The sequence below is a fragment of the Bufo bufo genome, chromosome 6 (genome assembly GCF_905171765.1).
Source record: "Bufo bufo chromosome 6, aBufBuf1.1, whole genome shotgun sequence".
NCBI lineage: Eukaryota > Metazoa > Chordata > Amphibia > Anura > Bufonidae > Bufo > Bufo bufo.
In genome coordinates, this window is record NC_053394.1 from 299,941,797 (window position 1) to 299,963,101 (window position 21,305).

A 21,305-nucleotide genomic window follows, 5' to 3' on the forward strand; every position below is an offset into this window, starting at 1 on the left:
TTTGATGATAGACATATCAATTTTGTAACATACAGGAGGTCCACAATAACAGAAATCTCTGTTAAAGGGCATCTGTCAGCAGATTTGTAACTATGACACTGGCTGACCTATTACATGTCCTCTTGGCAGCTGAAGACATCTGTGTTGGTCTTATGTTCATATGTGCCCGCATTGCTGAGAAAAATGATGTATTATTATATGCAAATAAGCCTCTAGGAGCAATGGGGGAGTTTCCATTACACCTAAAGGCTCAGCTCTCTGCAACTGCCACACCCCTCTCCACTGTGATTGAGGCAGTCAGGCATGATGATGTCTTCACTGCCTGGCCCTGTCAATCAAAGAGAACGTAGAGTCTCTAGGTGTAACGACAATGTCCATTTTTTTCAGCATTGCGGGCACAAATGAACATGGGACAAACACAGATGCCTTCAGCTTCCAAGCGCACATGTAACAGGTCAGCCAGTACATAGGTACAAATCTGCTGACAGATGTCCTTTAATACTGCAGCTTTTTAATATGTGGTGGGAGCGAGTGACAGGTTTGTGAGACAAGTTTGGAGACACAGTTGTAGAAAATTTAATGGAGAGGCAGGATACCAGCCACAACTCATACGGTTAAAGGGGTATTCCAGGATTTTAATACAGATGGCCTTTCCAAACGATAGACAATCAATATCTAAATCGGTGGAGATCCAACCCCCCCACATATTAGCTGCTGGAAATGGAAACTACACAGCTCCACCCATCAATCCATGTAGTGGGCAGAGCTAGTAACTGCAGAACTGCTCCCATTGAAGTCAATAGTGTTGCAGTAACAAGATACATACTCTACACAACAGATAGAGCTGTGTAGTCCCAGCGCCCGAGCTACACTGAAAAAGCTGATTATTGGGGGTGTCAGACGGACTTTGATCAGATATTGATGGCCTATTTGAGGATAGGTCATAAATATTAAAGGGAACCTGTCACCGGGATTTTGTGTATAGAGCTGAGGACATGGGTTGCTAGATGGCCACTAGCACATCTGCAATACCCAGTCCCCATAGCTCTGTGTGCTTTTATTGTGTAAAAAAAAACTATTTGATACATATGCAAATTAACCCAAGATGAGTCCAGCGTGAAGGAGCCCAGCACCGCCCACATCCTAAGAATCTCCTCCTTGCTCCCCGACGTCAGAAAGCTAGAGCGCCGTAATCTTGCGGTGCGCGAGTTCGCGCATGTGCAGTTCCTTCCCTGAGGCTGATGCCAGCACAGGGAAGGAACACTATGAGGACACTGCGCATGTGCTAGCTCGTGCATCGCGAGATTACGGCGCTCTAGCTTTCTGACGTCGGGGAGCAAGGAGGAGATTCGGAGGATGCGGGGCTGTGCTGGGCTCCTTCACACTGGACTCATCTCAGGTTAATTTACATATGTATCAAATAGTGTGGTTTTTTACACAATAAAAGCACACAGAGCTATGGGGACTGGGTATTGCAGATGTGCTAGTGGCCATCTAGTAGCCCATGTCCTCAGCGCTATACACAAAATCCCAGTGACAGGTTCCCTTTAAAGTCCTGGATGCCCTTTAATGGGAACACACAACGTATTAATCTGGCATCATGTAAAATCAATTGGAGCTTTTAATGGATTGATTATTCCAGCACATGAAGTACCTCTTCTGTCTACAGAATTCCCATTGTCAGTTTAAAGATGAAGCCTGTATGGAAATGCACGGTAAGTGAAGCTTGACATTGAAATGGGCGGGAAATCTGATGCTCTGCAGAGATCATGCAGCACATTGTACAGATAAGCCATGGCGTTTATGAAGTCAAACAAGACGGTGACAGCAGGTCTGCTCCATTTACAATAAATGTCCAGTTTGGAACTTGATCAAGACCACAAAAAAAAAAAAAAAAAAAGCGATCTGATTCTTTGAAAGTGAACAACTTCAAAGCCAGTGGGGTCCGATATACATTGGAGGCCACACTTGAGGTTAAAGAGAAAGGCAGCATAAACCCCTTGGATTTCGTATACATCAACCTGCAGTGCATTTTACTCTGTATTTATAGGTTGTCACAAGACAAGTGTTCCCAGCCTATTTACGAGGTGTCCTATGTGGAGTCTGCTTTTTCTGCATTTCAATACGACATCGACTCCGATCATCTAGCCAGGGGAGCTCAAAACTCCTGTAGGGAAAAGTAAAGCCAAGGTAAGCAAACCTGCAACAAAGACAGAACTGAGAACCTTTCGTTATATTGTATCATCAAATGCACTGGTATGATCTGTGTACGGTGACATGTTTTTGGGAATCTCCCCCTTAACTGCAAGCAGCACCTCATACAGATCATTACTTTTGTAATAAAGGCCTGGCAGAAAATGCATTCTGGCCAGACAGCGTAGAGGGACCCTACCTTGCACTGCAGTCCTAGCTGCAGGAGGCCACCTTATAGATGCACCCGAGTATGTCCCGGAAACTAACTTAACATGTCTGGAAAGCCTCAGTCCTGAGCGCTGATCTCTGACTGCAGCTGCACATATCCAAAAATAAAATGTGTTTCGTTCCATATTAAATTATATACTTACTGTGGGGTAATTTTCGGCAAGGACCGTCCAAATGCCACAACGGGGAGGTAGGGGGTGATCATTACAGACTCCACTGTAAAGAAGAAAAAGTAGTTAATTCAGGGTGGAGAAATCGCTCTTGCACGTGGCCGATCCAGTCACTCTCTAGGGACTGCCAGAAATAGCCAAGTACGGCGCTCAGCTATTTTCAGCAGTCGATTGGGGATGAACAGCGCGGCAATGTGCATGCTCAACTTCAAGCTCCATTTGGGGGACTGAACTTTCCAACCCACAACTACATGGAAATGCGGACATGTTTCAGAGGCTTCTGGCATCCTTGATTATGATTCTATGCTGAAACGAGACTACATTTTTTTTTCATACTGAGGACACAAGGTTGGAGTGGGACCCGGGCATCACAGAATAAGCAGGACTAAAGTGTAGATGAGCTAGGTTTTTTTCTATGCAGCATGATAGCGTCAAGTCAAAGAATACAGCCACTGAAAATCCACTACAGTGGGAGCCCACGGGTGAGCACAACCATGGGGGGGATCAAACCATAGGAAACAATTGTATGAATCAGGCTGGGTTCACACGCAGCTGTGAAATAGCCAGAATCTACACAGACATGTGGCTATCAAACTGACCACCAATGGCTGTGTGCTTATATGGGTAAGCAGCAGTATCACCCACAAAACCGTAAAAGCCATTCTAAAGTAAGCCAGGCCACAATTCTACCTATTCAGGGCAATGAAAGCACAGACCAAGCCAGACCTACCATCATCAGGTTCTGGAAAGAAGGAGGTGACCTCAGGCTCACTCTCTTGATTCCCCTTTTTCTTGTACATCCTCAGCTGCAGTCGCTGCAAGATTCGCTGCTCACGAATCCTCTGAATGTCCCACCTAATGGAAGCGTATGAAAGAATTTACAGGAGGCCCCCAAGATGCCTATGGCATGAGTGAGAAATCTACAGTCCTCACCTTTTTCTCCTCTTTTCATCTAGCTCTAACTTGGCATGTCTCTTTGCAAACACTGCATCGTCCAGATTCTAGAACGAGAGAGCACAGGATGTGGAGGAGGTTTCCCAAATGTCATCTAAATCCCAGCAATCCCATTTTCTTCTGTGAGGTAAACCTGTTTACTGTTCATCATGCTTTCTAAAAAGTAATTGGTAGCAAAAGTGTATTCAACCAGTTTGCCATGATTAGTACCCCATTAACGGTAATACGGGTTACTGCCATGGAGCATGCTCTGTATGCAAATGCGCGGCTTCTTTATGAATGAGGTGCTACAATTTTGCATCAGCCATTTACATATGGGTAGCTCTGATGTGGCAGTATGGATGGGTGTTCAGAAGGAGCCATATGTGGGTGCAGATAAAAGCTACTGCCTGGTTTTTATTACAGCATCTAATAGAAAGTTGTAGGAGTTATCCAAACCCTATAATGGCCCCCAAAATGCCCGGGCCTCTCCTCTAGAGCATACTTACCCCGCTCCCCGCCACAGGTGTCCCTCTAGATCCCTGCACGGCCGCCGCGTGGTTCAAAAAGCAGGCCATGATGGTGACCAGCCCCCTAGCATTGCGGGTTCCCGGGGAGCAGGTAAGTATGCTGTAGAGCAGGGGTGCTCAACCTGCGGCCCTCCAGCTGTTCTAAAACTACAACTCCCACCATGCCCTGCTGTAGGCTGTTCAGGCATGCTGGGAGTTGTAGTTTTGCAACAGCTGGAGGGCCACAGGTTGAGCATGCCTGCTCTAGAGGAAGGGCCCAGGCATTCTGGGGGTCAATAAAGGGCCTGGATAACCCCTTTAAAGACACCTGTGACTATCAGTTTTTTTTATACACAGCAATGAATGGGATTTTTAATGAGTCCTATCATCTTAAGCCTGTACAATGTATGTGACTGACTCATATGTATAAAGATCTTACCTCTGGTACGTCTGATGCGTTCAAGTCCTGAAGAGGTTCTACTGGATGCTCTCTCCATGAAGGAACTGGGAATAATAATGCAAAGGTCATGAGGCATCAGTGCACTGTAGACCACATGCATGCAGTTACTACACCCATTACATTACATTTATTTCCTACAATGAGACAAAGCTGCTCACTGAAAAAGGCAACGGTAACTATTCTAATATCCAAACGGATGGCTTTTTTCTATTTCAGCCACTAGAGGCGCTGTTTCACCAGTCTATCTAGGGATCTCTCACCAACAGACCAAGGAAGCGGTATAGCAGCTGCCTAAGGCCTCTTTCACACGGGCGTTGCGGAAAAATGTGCGGGTGCGTTGCGGGAACACCCGCGATTTTTCCGCGCGAGTGCAAAACATTGTAATGCGTTTTGCACTCGTGTAAGAAAAATCACGCATGTTTAGTACCCAAGCCCGAACTTCTTCACAGAAGTTCGGGCTTGGGATCGGTGTTCTGTAGATTGTATTATTTTCCCTTATAACATGGTTATAAGGGAAAATAATAGCATTCTGAATACAGAATGCATAGTAGGTGATCAATTGAGGGTTAAAAAAATAAATAAATAATAAACTCACCTTCTCCTTTTGTTCGCGTAGCTCCGGGTCTCTTCTTTACTTCTCAAAAGATGAACTATCGGCTAAAGGACCTTTGGTGACGTCAGATCACATGCTCCAATCACATGGTACATCACCGTGGTGATGGACCATGTGATCTGACGTCACCACAGGTCCTATCCGATAGTTCATCTTTTGAGAAGTAAAGAAGAGACCCGGAGCTACGCGAACAAAAGGAGAAGGTGAGTTAATTTTTTTATTTTTTTTTAACCCTCAATTGATCACCTACTATGCATTCTGTATTCAGAATGCTATTATTTTCCCTTATAACCATGTTATAAGGGAAAATAATAACGTGAATAGACTGTCACCTAGCAACCATGCGTGAAAATCGCACCGCATCCGCACTTGCTTGCGATTTTCACGCAACCCCATTCACTTCTATGGGGCTTGCGTTGCGTGAAAAACGCAGAATATAGAGCATGCTGCGATTTTCACGCAACGCATAAGTGATGCGTGAAAATCACCGCTCATCTGAACAGCCCCATAGAAATGAATGGGTCGGTATTCAGTGCGGGTGCAATGCGTTCACCTCACGCATCGCATCCGCGCGGAATACTCGCCCGTGTGAAAGGGGCCTTACATGTCTACAGATACGAGCACCTAATAGGAGTCACAATCCAGACTGGGCCGATCAAAATGAAAAAAATTCAGCTGCTCAACTCCTAATCTAATTCATATCGGCAGGAGCGGTGAGCCCAATATTTACTGAAGTAATTACTGAAATAATACAGGGTGGAAACCAGAAACTGCAGTGACCATGCAAACATGAATCCAGCTTTCATTTCATACACTGCGCTGAGTCATTTTGACTGACCTCGTTAGACATGGCGTTATTTAAGAATTAAAGCAACGATCATCAATACGGATTGTGGAGAGCAGGATCTACTGAATAAGCGTCACCCACCTCACTTTGGAAGCGGCACTGAGCACCCCAGAACTCTCATCCCCCACTGTTTGAGCCCTTCAGTTTTCTAAGGGCAGCAACAAGATGGTGCAAGTTGTCACCCATAAATATTCTGGTAGCTTCATCTAACGTGAACTATTACTAATAGGCATATACTGTACAGTACGGACCTATCCATAGCTTTAGGGTGCGGCCCAGATGCTAATTGCCAGGGTGCACATGTAATTGCTTTTGTTTCGACTCAAGTACAGGTACAGCCCGGTAATTAGGTGTAATCCACATGCGGATCCCACAGCCGGGCCACACCGCATATGGGAACCCTCACCACTAACTAACGTAACACGTGTGACAAGCTACAAATCACTGGCAGATGGAAACAATCATGTAACCCGGCTCAATGGCTTGTAGGGCTAGTTTAGCTAAATGTAATGACACCTGTCACTTAGCAATCCACTGCTTCATTCCAGAGAAAAAGTACCTGAATACATATGCAAATGAGTCGATAAGTGCACCCCCGCTCCTCCTGCCAGCCCCTCCCTCTTGTTCTTGATTGACAGGTCCAGGCGAGAGAGGACTATGCAGAAACCTGGCCGTGTCAAAGGAGAGGGAGGGGTTGGCAGAGGAGCAAGGGTGCACAGAGTGACTTAAAGGGAACCTGTCACCGGGATTTTGTGTATAGAGCTGAGGACATGGGTTGCTAGATGGCCGCTACCACATCCGCAATACCCAGTCCCCATAGCTCTGTGTGCTTTTATTGTGTAAAAAAAACGATTTGATACATATGCAAATTAACCTGAGATGAGTCCTGTCCCTGACTCCTCTCACGTACAGGACTCATCTCAGGTTAATTAGCATATCTATCAAATAGTTTTTTTTTACACAATAAAAGCACACAGAGCTATGGGGACTGGATATTGCGGATGTGCTAGCGGCCATCTAGCAACCCATGTCCTCAGCTCTATACACAAAATCCCGGTGACAGGTTCCCTTTAAGCCCACCCTTGGTGCACTTACCTGCTAATTTGCATATGGTTTAAAAGGTACAGTGAATTCCCTGGTGACAGGCTTGCTTTAAAGGGGTTTTTGAGCACTTAAAGGGGTTGTCCGAGACAACTAAAAATCTCAGACAGGCCCTCCAAAAGCCTTAAAAATAAAAAATCACCACATTACACCCGCCCCTTTCTCCAGCGCAATTCTTTGTGGTGCTGGTCCTGTCGTCCTCCTACTGATGGTTTACAAACTGCAGCAGTAAATCAGAGGTGTATGGCACATGACCGCTGCAGCCAATCATTGTCCTCAGCGGCCTAGCACCTGCACGTCACAGTGGTAGTGACATGCATGTGTACGGCACATCACTGTTACAAGCCAATCACTGTCCTCAACGTTAGACCACTGAGGACACCGATTGGCTGTAGCAGTCACATGCTGTACATCTGCAGGTCATCACTGCTCTCTGTTAATCAGCAGCTGAAGGACCAGACCATCATTGCAAAGAATGGCGCTGAGAAAGAGTTGAGTACAACTTATTTTTTATTTTATTTTGGCTATTGCAGGGCATGTGTGAGATTTTCATTATGTTGGACAACCCCTTTAAATATCGAAGGCTTATCTTCAGGATGGGTGACTCCCGGTATTCCTACTAATCAGCTGTCGGAAGGGGCTGCAGAGTATTCTTCAGCCTGTTGGCCTCATTGAAGGGGGCTACAGGTCCTGTACAAATAGCTGACCAGCAGGGGTGCTGCAAGTCAAATTGCCAAGACCAGATACTGATAATCTATCCTGAAGATAAGTCAATTATGTAAGCCCCAGAGAAACCCCTTAGGGCTCTTTCACATGAGCGGATGCCGTGTGGGTAATCCGCTGCGTGAAAGAGAGCCAAGCCCCTCTCCGGACAGCAGAGACACTGAGCATTAACATGACTGATAATGCTCTGTGCCTCTCTGTGATTTCTTTACTACAAAATCACGGTGACAACTTTATCTCACTGTGATTTTGTAGTAAAGAGATCACAGAGAGGCACGGAGCATTATCAATCGTGTTAATGCTCCGTGTCTCTGCTGTCCGGAGAGGGGCTTGGCTGTCTTTCACGCAGCGGATGCCACGCACGGCATCCGCCCTTAGGATGGATTCACAAGTGACTGATTAGAACCAGAAATGCTGCAGCTTATCTGCTGCAGAAAAATAAATGCACCAAAGGGTGCTCACATGCTGTGGATTTTGCTGCAGAAAATATGCCGATTAGACGCAGTTATTTCCACAATGAAATCCACGGTATAAACCGACATGCTGTGGCTGAGAATTTCTGAAGGCGCACTCACTTTGCTGGTACTGTACAACGCTGCAGATTTGCTTCACATGAAAATGCATAACAGCAAATCTGCAGCTAAAGCAGTCACTTGTGAACCCAACCTTAAAGGGGTATTCCGGTAGGTAAAAGCTATCCTCTATCCACAGGTCATTTCAGGGAAGCAGAAGGGGGTACAGGGCCCTTGTTCTCGTGATCTGTGGAGGTCCCAGGGATAGACCCCCACGTTCTGATCGTTATCCCCCATCCTGTGCATAGGGGATAACTTTTACCTACCGAAATACTCCTTTAAGGTTTACTACTTACCTTCAGTACTGAAAATCATTAAGTACCAACTTAAAATGTCAATAAGCTGGGGCACCTGGAAAACAAGGCTCACATCTTATTGGCAGGCCCTGCTGCAGGTTCTGTCATATTTGAAAGGGAAAAAAGTGCTGCATTTAGGCTAGGGCTACACGACGACATGTGTTGCTCAACAATTTTTTGTAATGATAGTCTATGGTGTCGCACTGCGACGCGACAGTAGCAAAAAATCCCTCTAAGGCCTCATGCACACGACCGTTGTTGTGTTCCGTTCCGCAAAATGGGGTTCCGATGTTCCGTGATCCGTTTGTCTTGTCACCAGACATGAAGCAAAGTAAAAAAAAGTCTGTCAAGTTTGCCATGCAAATGATAGGAAAAAAACGGACGCTGACTACAATCTTGTGTGCCTCCACATTTTTTCACGGTCCCATTGACTTGAATGGGTCCGCGAACCGTTTTCCGTGAAAAAAATAGGACAGGTTATATTTTTTTGACGGACTGGAACCACGGACGCGGATGACAAACGGTGCATTAGCCGAGTTTTCCACGGACCCATTGAAAGTCAATGGGTCCGCAGAAAATCACGAAAAACGGAACAACGGACACGGAACACAACAATGGTCGTGTGCATGAGGCCTAAGATGGATTTTTATGCAACTGTCGCGTTGCAGTGCGACACCATAGACCAGGGCTGGCCAACCTGCGGCTCTCTAGCGGTTGCAAAACTACAACTACCAGCATGCCCAGACAGCCTACAGCTATCAGCCTACAGAAGGGCATGGTGGGAATTGTAGTTTTACAACAGCTGGAGAGCCGCAGGTTGGCCAGCCCTACCATAGACTATCATAAAAATTGTCTTGCGACATTGGGGCGACAAAATGTCTCTCAACACATGTTGCAGTGTAGTTGTGCCCTATGTGTCGCGCAGCCCTAGCCTTAGCGCTATTTTCTGTCTGTCGCCCACTTCTGGTGCCTGCCAGGCAGTGGATCAAGCACTGTGTCGCAGATCCTATTTCTAACAAAGACCATGATACACGTGTGTCCAGAGCATTAGTGAACCAATAAAAAAAAAGTCACGTCTACCATATATCACAGATACTGCTCGGTGCTTAACCCACAACTCTAGAAATAGATTATACATTCTTCAGGCACAGGAGAAGCTGAGGAATTGTATTCATTGCCATTATCAGAAGTGCACACAAGACTACAGGCGGTGTCAGCATACTCCAGGCTTGTAAGGGAGTGACTGATAACCGTATCTCAGAGAACTGCCCATTGAGCCCTAACAACCTTTAAAATGGCTACAAAGTGGCCCTTACTTTAAATGTATTCATTTCATATGTCTTCTGTTTGATGTCTACTGCAAGAGAGTTGTTCTAGACCAGGAATCAGCAAGCGGCACTCCAGCTGCTGTGAAACTACAACTCCCAACATGCAAACTTAGGCTACTTTCACACTAGCGTTCGGAGCGGGTCCGTCTGATGTTTCATCAGACGGATCCGCTCCTATAATGCAGACGTTTGCATCCGTTCAGAACGGATCCGTCTGCATTATAACTTAAAAAAAATTTTAAGTGGGAAAGTAGCCCGAGCGGATCCGTTCAGACTTTACATTGAAAGTCAATAAGGGACGGATCCGCTTGAAGATTGAGCCATATAGTGTCATCTTCAAACGGATCCGTCCCCATTGACTTCCATTATAAGTCTGGACGGATCCGCTCGCCTCCGCACGGCCAGGCGGACACCCGAACGCTGCAAGCAGCGTTCAGGTGTCCGCTCACTGAGCGGAGAGGAGGCTGAACGCTGGCAGGCGGATGCATTCTGAGCGGATCCGCCTCCACTGAGAATGCATTAGGGCCGGACGGATCCGTTTGGGGCCGCTTGTGAGAGCCTTCAAACGGAACTCACAAGCGGAGCCCCGAACGCTAGTGGGAAAGTAGCCTTACTCGGCTGTTCTTTTAACTCCCAATGAAGTGAAAGGAGGATTCTGGGAGTTGTAGTTTCAGAACAGCTGGAGTGCCGGAGGTTGCTGATCCCCGTTCTAGATGCTGAATAAGAAAGAAAAATCAACCGAGTGCAACAAACCCTTAAGGCGAATTCAGATGTGCTGCAGACTTCCATAGCAAATTACAGTACAGTACATGTGGAGGATGTTCTGAAAAAAAACACTGACGTGTAGCAGAAATATCAGCGTGCTGAGGTTTTACAGCTTCAAGGTACTCTCGTTCTGTTGTGGAAATGCCAGAGTTTCACTGTGGATCCCACCCCTTCAACATATAGTGGTGAAATCTGCAGCTAAATCAAAAATTTACACGAGGAATCGGCTGCGGAATGATAGAAATTTTTATTTTTTTTTAAATACGCTACGTGTGGCCTCATGCACACGGCCGTGCCGTTTTTTGCGGTTCGCAAACCGCGTATCCACAAGAAAACGGAAGCCGCCCGTGTTGCCTTCCGCAATTTGCGGAAAAGAACGGGCACCAACAATATAAAGGCCTATTCTTGTCCGCAAAATGCAGACAAGAATAAGACATGTTATTTTTTTTTAGCGGGGCCACGCATCTTTTGCGGCTCCATTGAAGTGAATGGGTCCGCATCCGAGCCGCCAAAACGGCGGCTCGGATGCGGACCCAAACAACGACCGTGTGCATGAGGCTTAAGGCTAACGTCTTTCCATGAGGATTTCTGTGCGTTTGCACACTAAAATCCACATGTTAAGCTACTTTCACACCTCTGGTTGAATTCTCTGCTGGAACAGCCTGCAGTAATTCTCCAGATCCAGCACTGCCGGGCGGCCCCATTAAGTATAATTGGGTCCGGGCGGAGATCCACACACATTCCGGTAGACAAGCAGAGAACCGACTGGACACAAATAGCTGCATGCTGCGGTTTGTGTCCGGCCGATTCTCCACTTGTCTGACGGAACAGCCATGCTAGAGTTTCACACCGGAGGTGTGAAAGAAGCCTTGTTTTTTGTTTGTTTTTTTACCTACCGATTTGAAGCAGTTTTGCCGCAGATCTCACCCTTGAATTGAAAAGGGTGAAAATCAGCACAAAAAAAATGGATCTGCTGCTTATTCCAAAATTCACACAGCAGGTCAGTTTATGCACAGAACTAAAAAGCAAAGTGTACATAAGATTTTTAAAATCTCTTACACTTTGCTGGTACTGCATAACGCTGCGGTTTTTCCGTGCAACAGAAACATGCATAAGCCGCAACGTGTGCGTCGCGGCAAAATGTGCGATTTTTCCGCACGAGTGCAAAGCGTTTTAATGCGTTTTGCACGGGCGTGAGAAAAATCAGCATATTTGGTACCCAGACCCCAATTTCTTCACAGACGTTCGGGTTTGGGTTAGGTGTTGTGTAGATTTTATTATTTTTACCTTATAACATGATTATAAGGGAAAATAATAGCATTCTTACTACAGAATGCTAAGTAAAATAGGGCTGGAGGGGTTAAAAAAATAATAATTATTGGTGATGGACCATGTGGTGAGCGCAGTGACGTCACCAAAGGTCCTTTTCCTCCCAGGTCAGCAAAGAAGAAGAAAGAAGACGAGGCAGGCAGCACGAACAAGTGGATGAGGCGAGTTTAATAATTATTATTTTTTTAACCCCTCCATCCCTAATTTACTTAGCATTCTGTAGTAAGAATGCTATTATTTTCCCTTATAACCATGTTATAAGGGAAAATAATAACGATCGGATCCCCGTACCGATCATCTCCTAGCAACCATGCGTGAAAATCACACCGCATCCGCACTTGCCTGCGGATGCTTGCGATTTTCACGCAGCCCCATTCACTTCTATGGGGCCTGCGTTGCGTGAAAACGCACAATATAGAGCATGCTGCGATTTTCATGCAACGCATAAGTCATGCGTGAAAATCAAAGCTCATGTGCACAGCCCCATAGAAATGATCGGTCCGGATTCAGTGCAGGTGCAATGCGTTCACCTCACGCATTGCACCCGCGCAGAAAACTCGCCCGTGTAAAAGAGGCCTAAGACTAGTTTCAGACCTTAGGAGATGGGAGAAGTTTATGGCACTTTCATCACAAACTGCCTGTCAAGGCCTCAGTAATGAACAAGGTTGTCCAGTTTAGAAAACCCCTTTTCATAGACTATTAGGAAATTAATAGAAGCTAGGGGTCCTCTGTTCAGGATCCTCATTTCGTGGCTAAGGAGAGCTCTGGAAGACCTGACCTGTTCTGCACAGACAACCTCTTTACCTGAATGGGATCTGTGTAATGCTTTATTTCCCCTGTGGTAGCGCTGCAGGGAAATCAAACACTCACTGCTGAGATTCCCAACGAATCACAGCTGATCACTGGGGAGGTGTCAGCAGGGGAACACTCTGATCTGCTTACTGTCAGACTGATTAAGGGCTGTATTACACTGGCAGATGAACCTTCCTGACAGTCGCCTGCTCATCAGTGAAGGAGAGCACTAATCTCCTCCACAGTATGGGGAGGGACGATCAATAATGCCATCATTCGTCCTCATACAGAATCATTATTTGCCGGTAGCAGAGCGCGATTAGACACCACAATCTACTGCCGGCAAACAATTTTGGTGCCTCCATAAAAGATGCGATTACCAGATGAACAAGCCCGATTATCGGGTAATTGCCGGTACTTTTACACATATTCCCACGAATGCTTGTTAGAGATGATCTGGCCGACCCTCAGCCAGTGTAATACAGGCCTGACAAGTAGGGATGATCAGAACCCCACTGTGGCTGAAACTAAACATGACCCAACTCTTTTAGGGATTATAGACTCTGTTGTTTCCAGTAGCACAGCATAAGAAAGGAGTCGCATCTCCATCCCTGGGAAACTGGAAGACACATTAAAGAGGGAATTGCTTCTTACTTGCCACACACTCCTCTTTCTTGGGAGAGGGCTCTCTCAGCGGTGAAGGTGGCGGCTGATGCCACCGGCAGAGGTACATGTCCGTGGTGGCAAGGTAGGGCAGAGAATCTACCTCGCCAGGGTTTGGTTCACCGTCTTTTAATGAGGATGCCGCAGAGCTGGTCCATGCGGAGCTCAGGGGAGTATCCGCTGGAGATTGAGATTTTTCGGGAGTCTCTTTGCTGCGCAGATCTCTCCGACAGCCTGTCTCAGACACCGAACCCCCAGGCTCTGCATCTTCTGCCTCTGCCGGCAACCTTGACATCTTGCCCTTCATCTTTGCAAGGTCAGAAGTCAGTCTTTTAACAGGAGTCCTGTGTTCTGTACTGCCAAAAGCAGATTTCCTAGAAGGTAGGACTTGAGTTAAACTCAGGACATTACAGCCTTAAAGCTTTTCTTTAACACACGCTGATCATGGAAGAATATATACGGTAATAACTTTTCAATATACCATCATTTAAATCTGAGATTTCATATTGATGGCTCATCCCTAGGATAATGTCATCAATAAGAGATTGGTGCGGTTCTGACTCCTGACACCCCCGCCAATCAGCTCATTTGCTCCAAAACCGATAATAAGCACTGGAGTGGACAGAGCTGCTTACTCCAGCACTGCGCTCATGTACCTGCCACACGCCAGCCCATTCATTTCAATGGGGCTGCAAAAGATGCAGACAGCACACAGTCCCTGACCCCGCAAAAAAGATAGAACATGTCGTATTCTTATCCACAGTTATGGACAAGAATAGGCATTTCTATCACAGGGCTGGCTGTTCTGAAAAATATGGCTCACACGCTGCCGCTACCCACCAATCAGCTGATGTCATTAGCCGCCAGAAGCACAAAGCTCTGTCAAAGGGGCGTCTATCAGAAAATTTGTACCTATGACACTGGCTGACCTGTTGCATGTACATTTGGCAGCTGAAGGCGTCTGTGTTGGTCCCATGTTCATATGTGCCCACATGGCTGAGACAAATTATGTTTTAATATATGCAAATAAGCCTCTAGGAGCAACGGGGGAGTTGCCGTTACACCTAGAGGCTCAGCTCTCTTTGAGCGACAGGGCCAGGCAGTGTAAGTGTGATCATGCCTGGCCTTGACTTCTCCTAAAGTGCAGAGAAAGCAGCGGTTGCACCTTTTTATGTATTTTTTTCAGCATTGCAGGCACATGTGAACATGTGTCCAACGCCAATGTCTCCAGCTGCAGAGCACACATGCCAGTGTCATAGGTACAAATATTCGGACAGATGCCCTTTGACAGAGCTTTGTGCTTCTGGCTCATGACATTAGCTGATTGGTGGGGGGGGGGGGGGGGGGGGTTTGGGTCCACCAATATCATTGTGATCACCTATCTGACAACAGGTCATCAATATCAAGAGACTGGAAAACTCCTTTAAGAATATATGCTCATGCGGCAGATCAAATTTCTGGAGCTAAAAACCGTTTCAGCTGCAACCACATGAGTTTCAGCAAGGTCCATTCAGATGACCAGGAAAATCACTGAACTTTCTGCAACAAATCTGCTGAGTGTGAACATACTCTAAGCAAGATTGAATTCAGAGTGTCGCTGGCAACCATCAGTGGTGCCAGTACCTTCACTAGGTTACTAACTAATGCCTCATTCACACTCGTGTACTGTACGTGTTCACAGACAGCACACACACCCAATCACATCCGTGTTTTAGCACAGTCTGTTCACGGATTCCATCACGCCCGTTGTAGTCTGTTGGTCTGTGAAAAACATGCATGCGACACCGATGCCACCCGTGTTTCATGGACCTGGACCATTAGGAGGAGATACTATGAAAAAAATAATTTCAGCTGTACAGTGTCTGTGAAGCACGGATAACACACGGAGAGCAATAAACGGACACACGGACCAAACTGTTATTTTCATGGCATCTCTGACCATCTTACCACGGACACGTGAATGAGACATAAATTGCCGATTCCTTTTTATTCCTGATCTATCCTTTAATACAGACTGGTTATGGGCTTTCTGGGAAGAACAGAATGGTGAGGTGATCCAGTTCCACCAACCTTTTGTGTCCTTTTGCATTTCTGCCATAGGAGAAGGGTTTTGGGGTAAGGCCGGGCAACTGAGGGGAGGCCTCTGGAGGGAACTCCCCACCCCCTGCGCTCTCTGGAAGGGGACCCTCCGGCATGTCGACGGCCGACTCACAGCTTTGAGACGTGCGCTGTTTATCCTTCTCACTGTCCTTTCTGACCAACTGCATACGTCTTTCCATCCGCTCAATGCGGGCCAGGAGCTGGGGAAGGAGAAAAACGTGTCTTATTGGAACAGTCATTGCCAAGGAGCAGAGATGGAAGCAAGAGCAGAACATACACAGAGACTTCTCAACAGCCGCATGTCTACAAAGTATGGACACTGGAAAGGGTTAAGTGAGTTAGGAATCACATTAAAGTTGAGTAGATACAACCAATAAAAAAAAAAAAAAAAAGGGGTGGGGGGGGGTCTGTAATGGGGGGGTGGAGAAAGTACGAAAGTGAGAGGGAGTCATAGGGAGGGGGGAGACTCCAGACATACACAGAGCAGCGGCCACATACAGTCTGCATTGCACCAAATCACTGTATGTGTGCTAATCACACCACAGGCCTGGGGGGCGCTACAACATGTACAGGGGGGAGTCCCTGCAAATATGGTTCCCTAGTCCATGATATGCAGACGAGGGGGAACACAGAAAACTCACTGCAGCTGCTTAACCCTGTACAAGACTGCATTCCGGGTCCCTGCAGAAGACTGGCCATACAAGGGTTAACTATGAGCTAGGGATCCACAGCCAATGGGGCCTACAGAAGACTGATCTGCAAGATCCTGTGGCAGTGCAGGGGTTAAGGGGGCAGACCTTCATCTTGCATATACAATCTCCTGCAGACTTGCGGGCTCCATTAACCATCACTGTGCCTGCTGACTACTTCATCCTCAGGATTTAGTGGGTTAAGATATGGGGGGTGTTAATAAAATAAATCAATCTGGAGACTCCCTGTGATTCCAGCAAATCTTATATCCATAGTATCCCATCCTCCTTCCCGTTGCCATGGCAGCCCATTTAAACCGCCGCTTCCTTCACCCCCCTCCTCCTCCTCTAACGCCATGATGGTCTTGTGTGGTTCTCATGAATGTGTATAGGGTGGAGGGGGGTTGTAAGAGAAGGGGGAGGGCAAAGAGAAAGGGAAAAAGGGGGGGGGGGGGGGGTGGTGGCTGGAAAGAGATGGTGAGGGAGGTGGCATTACCTCAGCCTGCATGGGTCCTTCCTATGGAGGGCTGGCGAGGCAGATTCCCCAGCATTACAGCATGGAAGCACCAGCTACACTACATCTCCCCCCCTCACAAGCATCCCTCTCTCCACAAGTTCCCTCTCTCTTCCAAAAAAAAAAAAACCCTCTCTCCCTCCCCCTAGTCTAGCCGCAAGATGCACACAGTATAGCAGGACTGTCTTGTAGGGGAAGACACTATACATGTTCTATAGTCCGAGACATCCACCATGTCCACCCCGAGCAGACGGAGGGGAGGCAATGACCACCCTGTATGCATGTGTGCAGTATATAGCACAGGTACATTCACCTACCTGGCTATATGGCATTTCCCTCTATACTACACATCAGGGGTATATATATATATATATATATAATACTCCATGCTCTTGGGACCTGCAGCAGAGGCTAGACCAGGTAGTTTGACTACATACACGCCTATACTGTTATATCTGTCTGTGTGTGTGTGTATATATATATATATTATGGGCAGCACGGTGGCTTGCAGCGCTGGGGTCCTAGGTTTGAATCTGACCAAGGACAACATCTGCATGGAGTTTGTATGTTCTCCCCATGTTTGCGTGGGTTTCCTCCGGGACTCTGGTTTCCTCCCACACTTCACAGACATACTGATAGGGAACTTAGATTGTGAGCCCCATTGGGGACAGTTGGATGCTAATGTCTGTAAAGCGCTGCGGAATATAGTAGTGCTATATAAGTGCATTAAATAAATAAATATTATGCTTTCCAGCAGACCGTATACACACATCTGTATATTATCCAATGATCACAGTAAGTCTATGTATAATGCCTGCAATAATATATATATATATATATATATATATATATATATATATATATATACACACACACATACATATACATACTCTATATATCCATACAGCTAGTATTCTAGACATATCCTAGGACATACCTGTATACTGCTTTGGACGCCTGCGGCATCCATATGTCACCCTATAGCTATATATTATAGAATGCCTCTATATATACTATACTAGAACTGCCAGGACTATATGCATAAAGGGTCATTCACCAATCTGGTGTAAAGTAGAACTGCCTTAGTTGCCCATAGCAACCAATCCAGTTCTACTTTACACCAGTTTGAGAAATGACCCCAATAGGATGTATATGAATAATGCTGTAGACACCTGCAGCGCATATACCTATAGCTGTATATTATACTATGCCTCCACCCTAGGCAGAGCTAGTAGGAGTATACAGCAGAATACAGTGTGTCTCCCTATATATGATGCCCCTGTATATATATATACACGCACATATAATGGCAGCGCTGTCAATGATGCCCCTGTATATATATACTGGCAGCACTGTCTATGATGACCCTGTATATATATACTGGCAGCGCCGTCTATGATGACCCTGTATATATATATACTGGCAGCGCCGTCTCTGATGACCCTGTATATATACTGGCAGCGCTGTCTATGATGCCCCTGTATATATATACTGGCAGCGCTGTCTATGATGCCCCTGTATATATATACTGGCAGCGCTGTCTATGATGCCCCTGTATATATACTGGCAGCGCTGTCTATGATGCCCCTGTATATATACTGGCAGCACTGTCTATGATGCCCCTGTATATATACTGGCAGCACTGTCTATGATGCCCCTGTATATATACTGACAGCACTGTCTATGATGCCCCTGTATATATACTGGCAGCACTGTCTATGATGCCCCTGTATATATACTGGCAGCACTGTCTATGATGCCCCTGTATATATACTGGCAGCACCGTCTATGATGACCCTGTATATATATACTGGCAGCGCCGTCTATGATGACCCTGTATATATATATACTGGCAGCGCCGTCTATGATGACCCTGTATATATATACTGGCAGCGCCGTCTATGATGACCCTGTATATATATATACTGGCAGCGCCGTCTATGATGACCCTGTATATATACTGGCAGCGCTGTCTATGATGCCCCTGTATATATATACTGGCAGCGCTGTCTATGATGCCCCTGTATATATACTGGCAGCACTGTCTATGATGCCCCTGTATATATACTGGCAGCACTGTCTATGATGCCCCTGTATATATACTGGCAGCACTGTCTATGATGCCCCTGTATATATACTGGCAGCACTGTCTATGATGCCCCTGTATATATACTGGCAGCACCGTCTATGATGACCCTGTATATATATACTGGCAGCGCCGTCTATGATGACCCTGTATATATATATATACTGGCAGCGCCGTCTATGATGACCCTGTATATATATACTGGCAGCGCCGTCTATGATGACCCTGTATATATACTGGCAGCGCTGTCTATGATGCCCCTGTATATATATACTGGCAGCGCTGTCTATGATGCCCCTGTATATATACTGGCAGCGCTGTCTATGATGCCCCTGTATATATACTGGCAGCGCTGTCTATGATGCCCCTGTATATATACTGGCAGCGCTGTCTATGCTGTGATCCGGGCTGCAGGGCACACGTCCATATAAACCCATCTACTCTATGTACACAGCTCCTGCATACACCAAGTCGCCCGCCCTCCTCTGCACAGGCCCCGTCTCCGGGCTCGATTTCCTTGCTCCCCGCTAGCAGCAGGCGCTGTCCCCGTCTTACCGTGTCCTTCTCGGCCCGGAGCTCCCCGATCTGCCGCTCCCGCTCCTGGATCCGGTGCTGCTGCTGTTCTATCAGGTCCAGCTGCAGGATAACGATCTGCTTGAGGCAGGCCCCGGCTCCGGCGCCCCCTCTCAACGGCGGTCTCCAGCGAGGACCGGGGGAAGTTGAACTCGAGGCCGGGGCTTGGCCTTGCCCAGTGGCGGCCGTAGTAGCTGCCCCGGCCCCGGTCACCGCCGCCCCGGCAGCTCCCCCAGCTCCTTTATCAGCCAGGGCCCCCGCTTCGCAAGCGAGCTTGCCGCACGGATCACTGAGGCCGGCCTGAGCCTTCTTCAGCCCCCGCTCTCCAGGCTGCGGCCTACTCCGGCCCGCAAGCCCCGAGCTTTCCTGAGGCTCTTCCCCCGACAAGGGGTCGTCGTGCCTGGGGCGGCACACACTGGCTTTCATGCTCATGACTCCTCCTCGGGCCCGGCATCCTCCTGCAGCCTCGAGTGAGGGGAGGAGGCCGAGGCCCCCAGGGCGCACTGAACACAGAACCGAGGAGGAGGATGCACACGATAAGATGGCGGCGGGGGGAGGGAGGGAAGCCTGGAAGTGTGGTGTCTGTGCTGAGGAGAGGAGGCAGAGCCGGCTGCCCTACACCTACAGTACACCCCGGGGGCACTGCTGCTGCACGCTACAGCCGGGGTGACATGCTGTCCTCTATGGCGGGAGGCAATCCTACGATGCTGCCTGCGACAGGTTTATGTCTGCTAGACTTATACCCCTGGACATCAAGCAATGTACTGCAGTTATGTAACCTACCACTAAAAATGGTCCACAACACCACAAAATCCCAAAACAGCTTTATTTCATATCAAACAGTATTAAAACCAGATAAAATATGACACAAGAAAGCGAATGTGAAACAGTCAAAAAGGTACAGGATATAAGGGCATGTTCACATGGCGCAGAAATCCGAAGCTGACCCTAACTAAATGCCACAGTAGGCCTTATGTACACGACTGTATCCATTTTGCGGTCCGGAAAATACGGCTGTGGTCTGTGTGCCGCTAGCATTTTTTTTTTTTTCGGATCAATTTACTTCAATGGGTCCGTGGTCCGCATTCTGCAGACATATGGGGTTATTTATAAAAACTGGTGTAAACTAGAACTGGCTTAGTTGCCCATAGCAACCAATCAGATTCTCCTTTTCATTTTCAAAAGGTAGAATCTGATTGGTTGCTATGAGCAACTAAGCCAGTTCTAGTTTGCACCACTTTGATAAATGACCCCCATAATCTATCTTTTCGCGGATCATCCTTGTGCTTTCCCCATCCGTGTGTCCGTTCCACAGACCTGTAGAACTTGTCCTATACTTGGACGCAAAATGCAGACCACGGATCCATGGAAGTCAATAGGTTCGCAAAAATGCGGACGCAACACAGGCGGTAACTGTATTTTGTGGACCGCAAAATACATACGGTGGTGTGCATGAGGCCTAAGGGTGTCTGTCAATGTTTTGGTTATTAAAATAAGGTCTGGCGCACACGCCCGTGTCCGAATTTCAGTACACAAGCAATAGATCCACAGAATATGGACCCACTCTTACTGGCAGTGTTCGCTTGGGGATTCTTTGGCGCAACAGAGGAAATTATTCTTGGGGCCAACCCCCATATCATCCATAATATCTAAATATCTAAATACAGGGTGAGTCAAAAGTCGCAGGACAACCTTTTATTTCAGAAACGAAAGGGAAAATTAAATATCTGAATAACCCAGCAAGTAATGGGTGAGGGGGCGTGTCTTTTAGACTATGTCCGGAACATGGCCTCCATCTTGAAAGCCATCATATTGGATCAA

At 47.0% G+C, this 21,305-nt stretch overlaps 1 protein-coding gene across 1 annotated transcript; it reads right to left on the bottom strand.

Moving 5' to 3' along the window:
* Positions 1-1,498: 1,498 nt before the first annotated feature.
* MSL1 (MSL complex subunit 1) lies at positions 1,499-20,064 on the bottom strand. Its single transcript, XM_040434583.1, has 8 exons — positions 19,467-20,064; positions 15,593-15,822; positions 13,514-13,896; positions 4,473-4,537; positions 3,525-3,592; positions 3,322-3,446; positions 2,565-2,637; positions 1,499-2,167 (listed from the first exon to the last, which is right to left on the bottom strand). The coding sequence occupies exons 1-8, from the start codon at positions 19,914-19,916 to the stop codon at positions 2,077-2,079; spliced, it is 1,485 nt and encodes a 494-aa protein (XP_040290517.1). The 5' UTR covers positions 19,917-20,064; the 3' UTR covers positions 1,499-2,076.
* Between the last annotated feature and the right edge of the window lie 1,241 nt (positions 20,065-21,305).

Coding starts and splice junctions, on each gene's coding strand:
- MSL1 (XM_040434583.1), bottom strand. CDS start 19,916: ATGAGCATGAAAGCCAGTGTGTGCCGCCCCAGGCACGACGACCCCTTG. Junction 13,897..15,592: donor AATGCAAAAGGACACAAAAG/GTTGGTGGAACT, acceptor CCTACCTTCTAG/GAAATCTGCTTTTGGCAGTA. Junction 4,538..13,513: donor GAAAGAGGAGTGTGTGGCAA/GTAAGAAGCAAT, acceptor TATTATTCCCAG/TTCCTTCATGGAGAGAGCAT.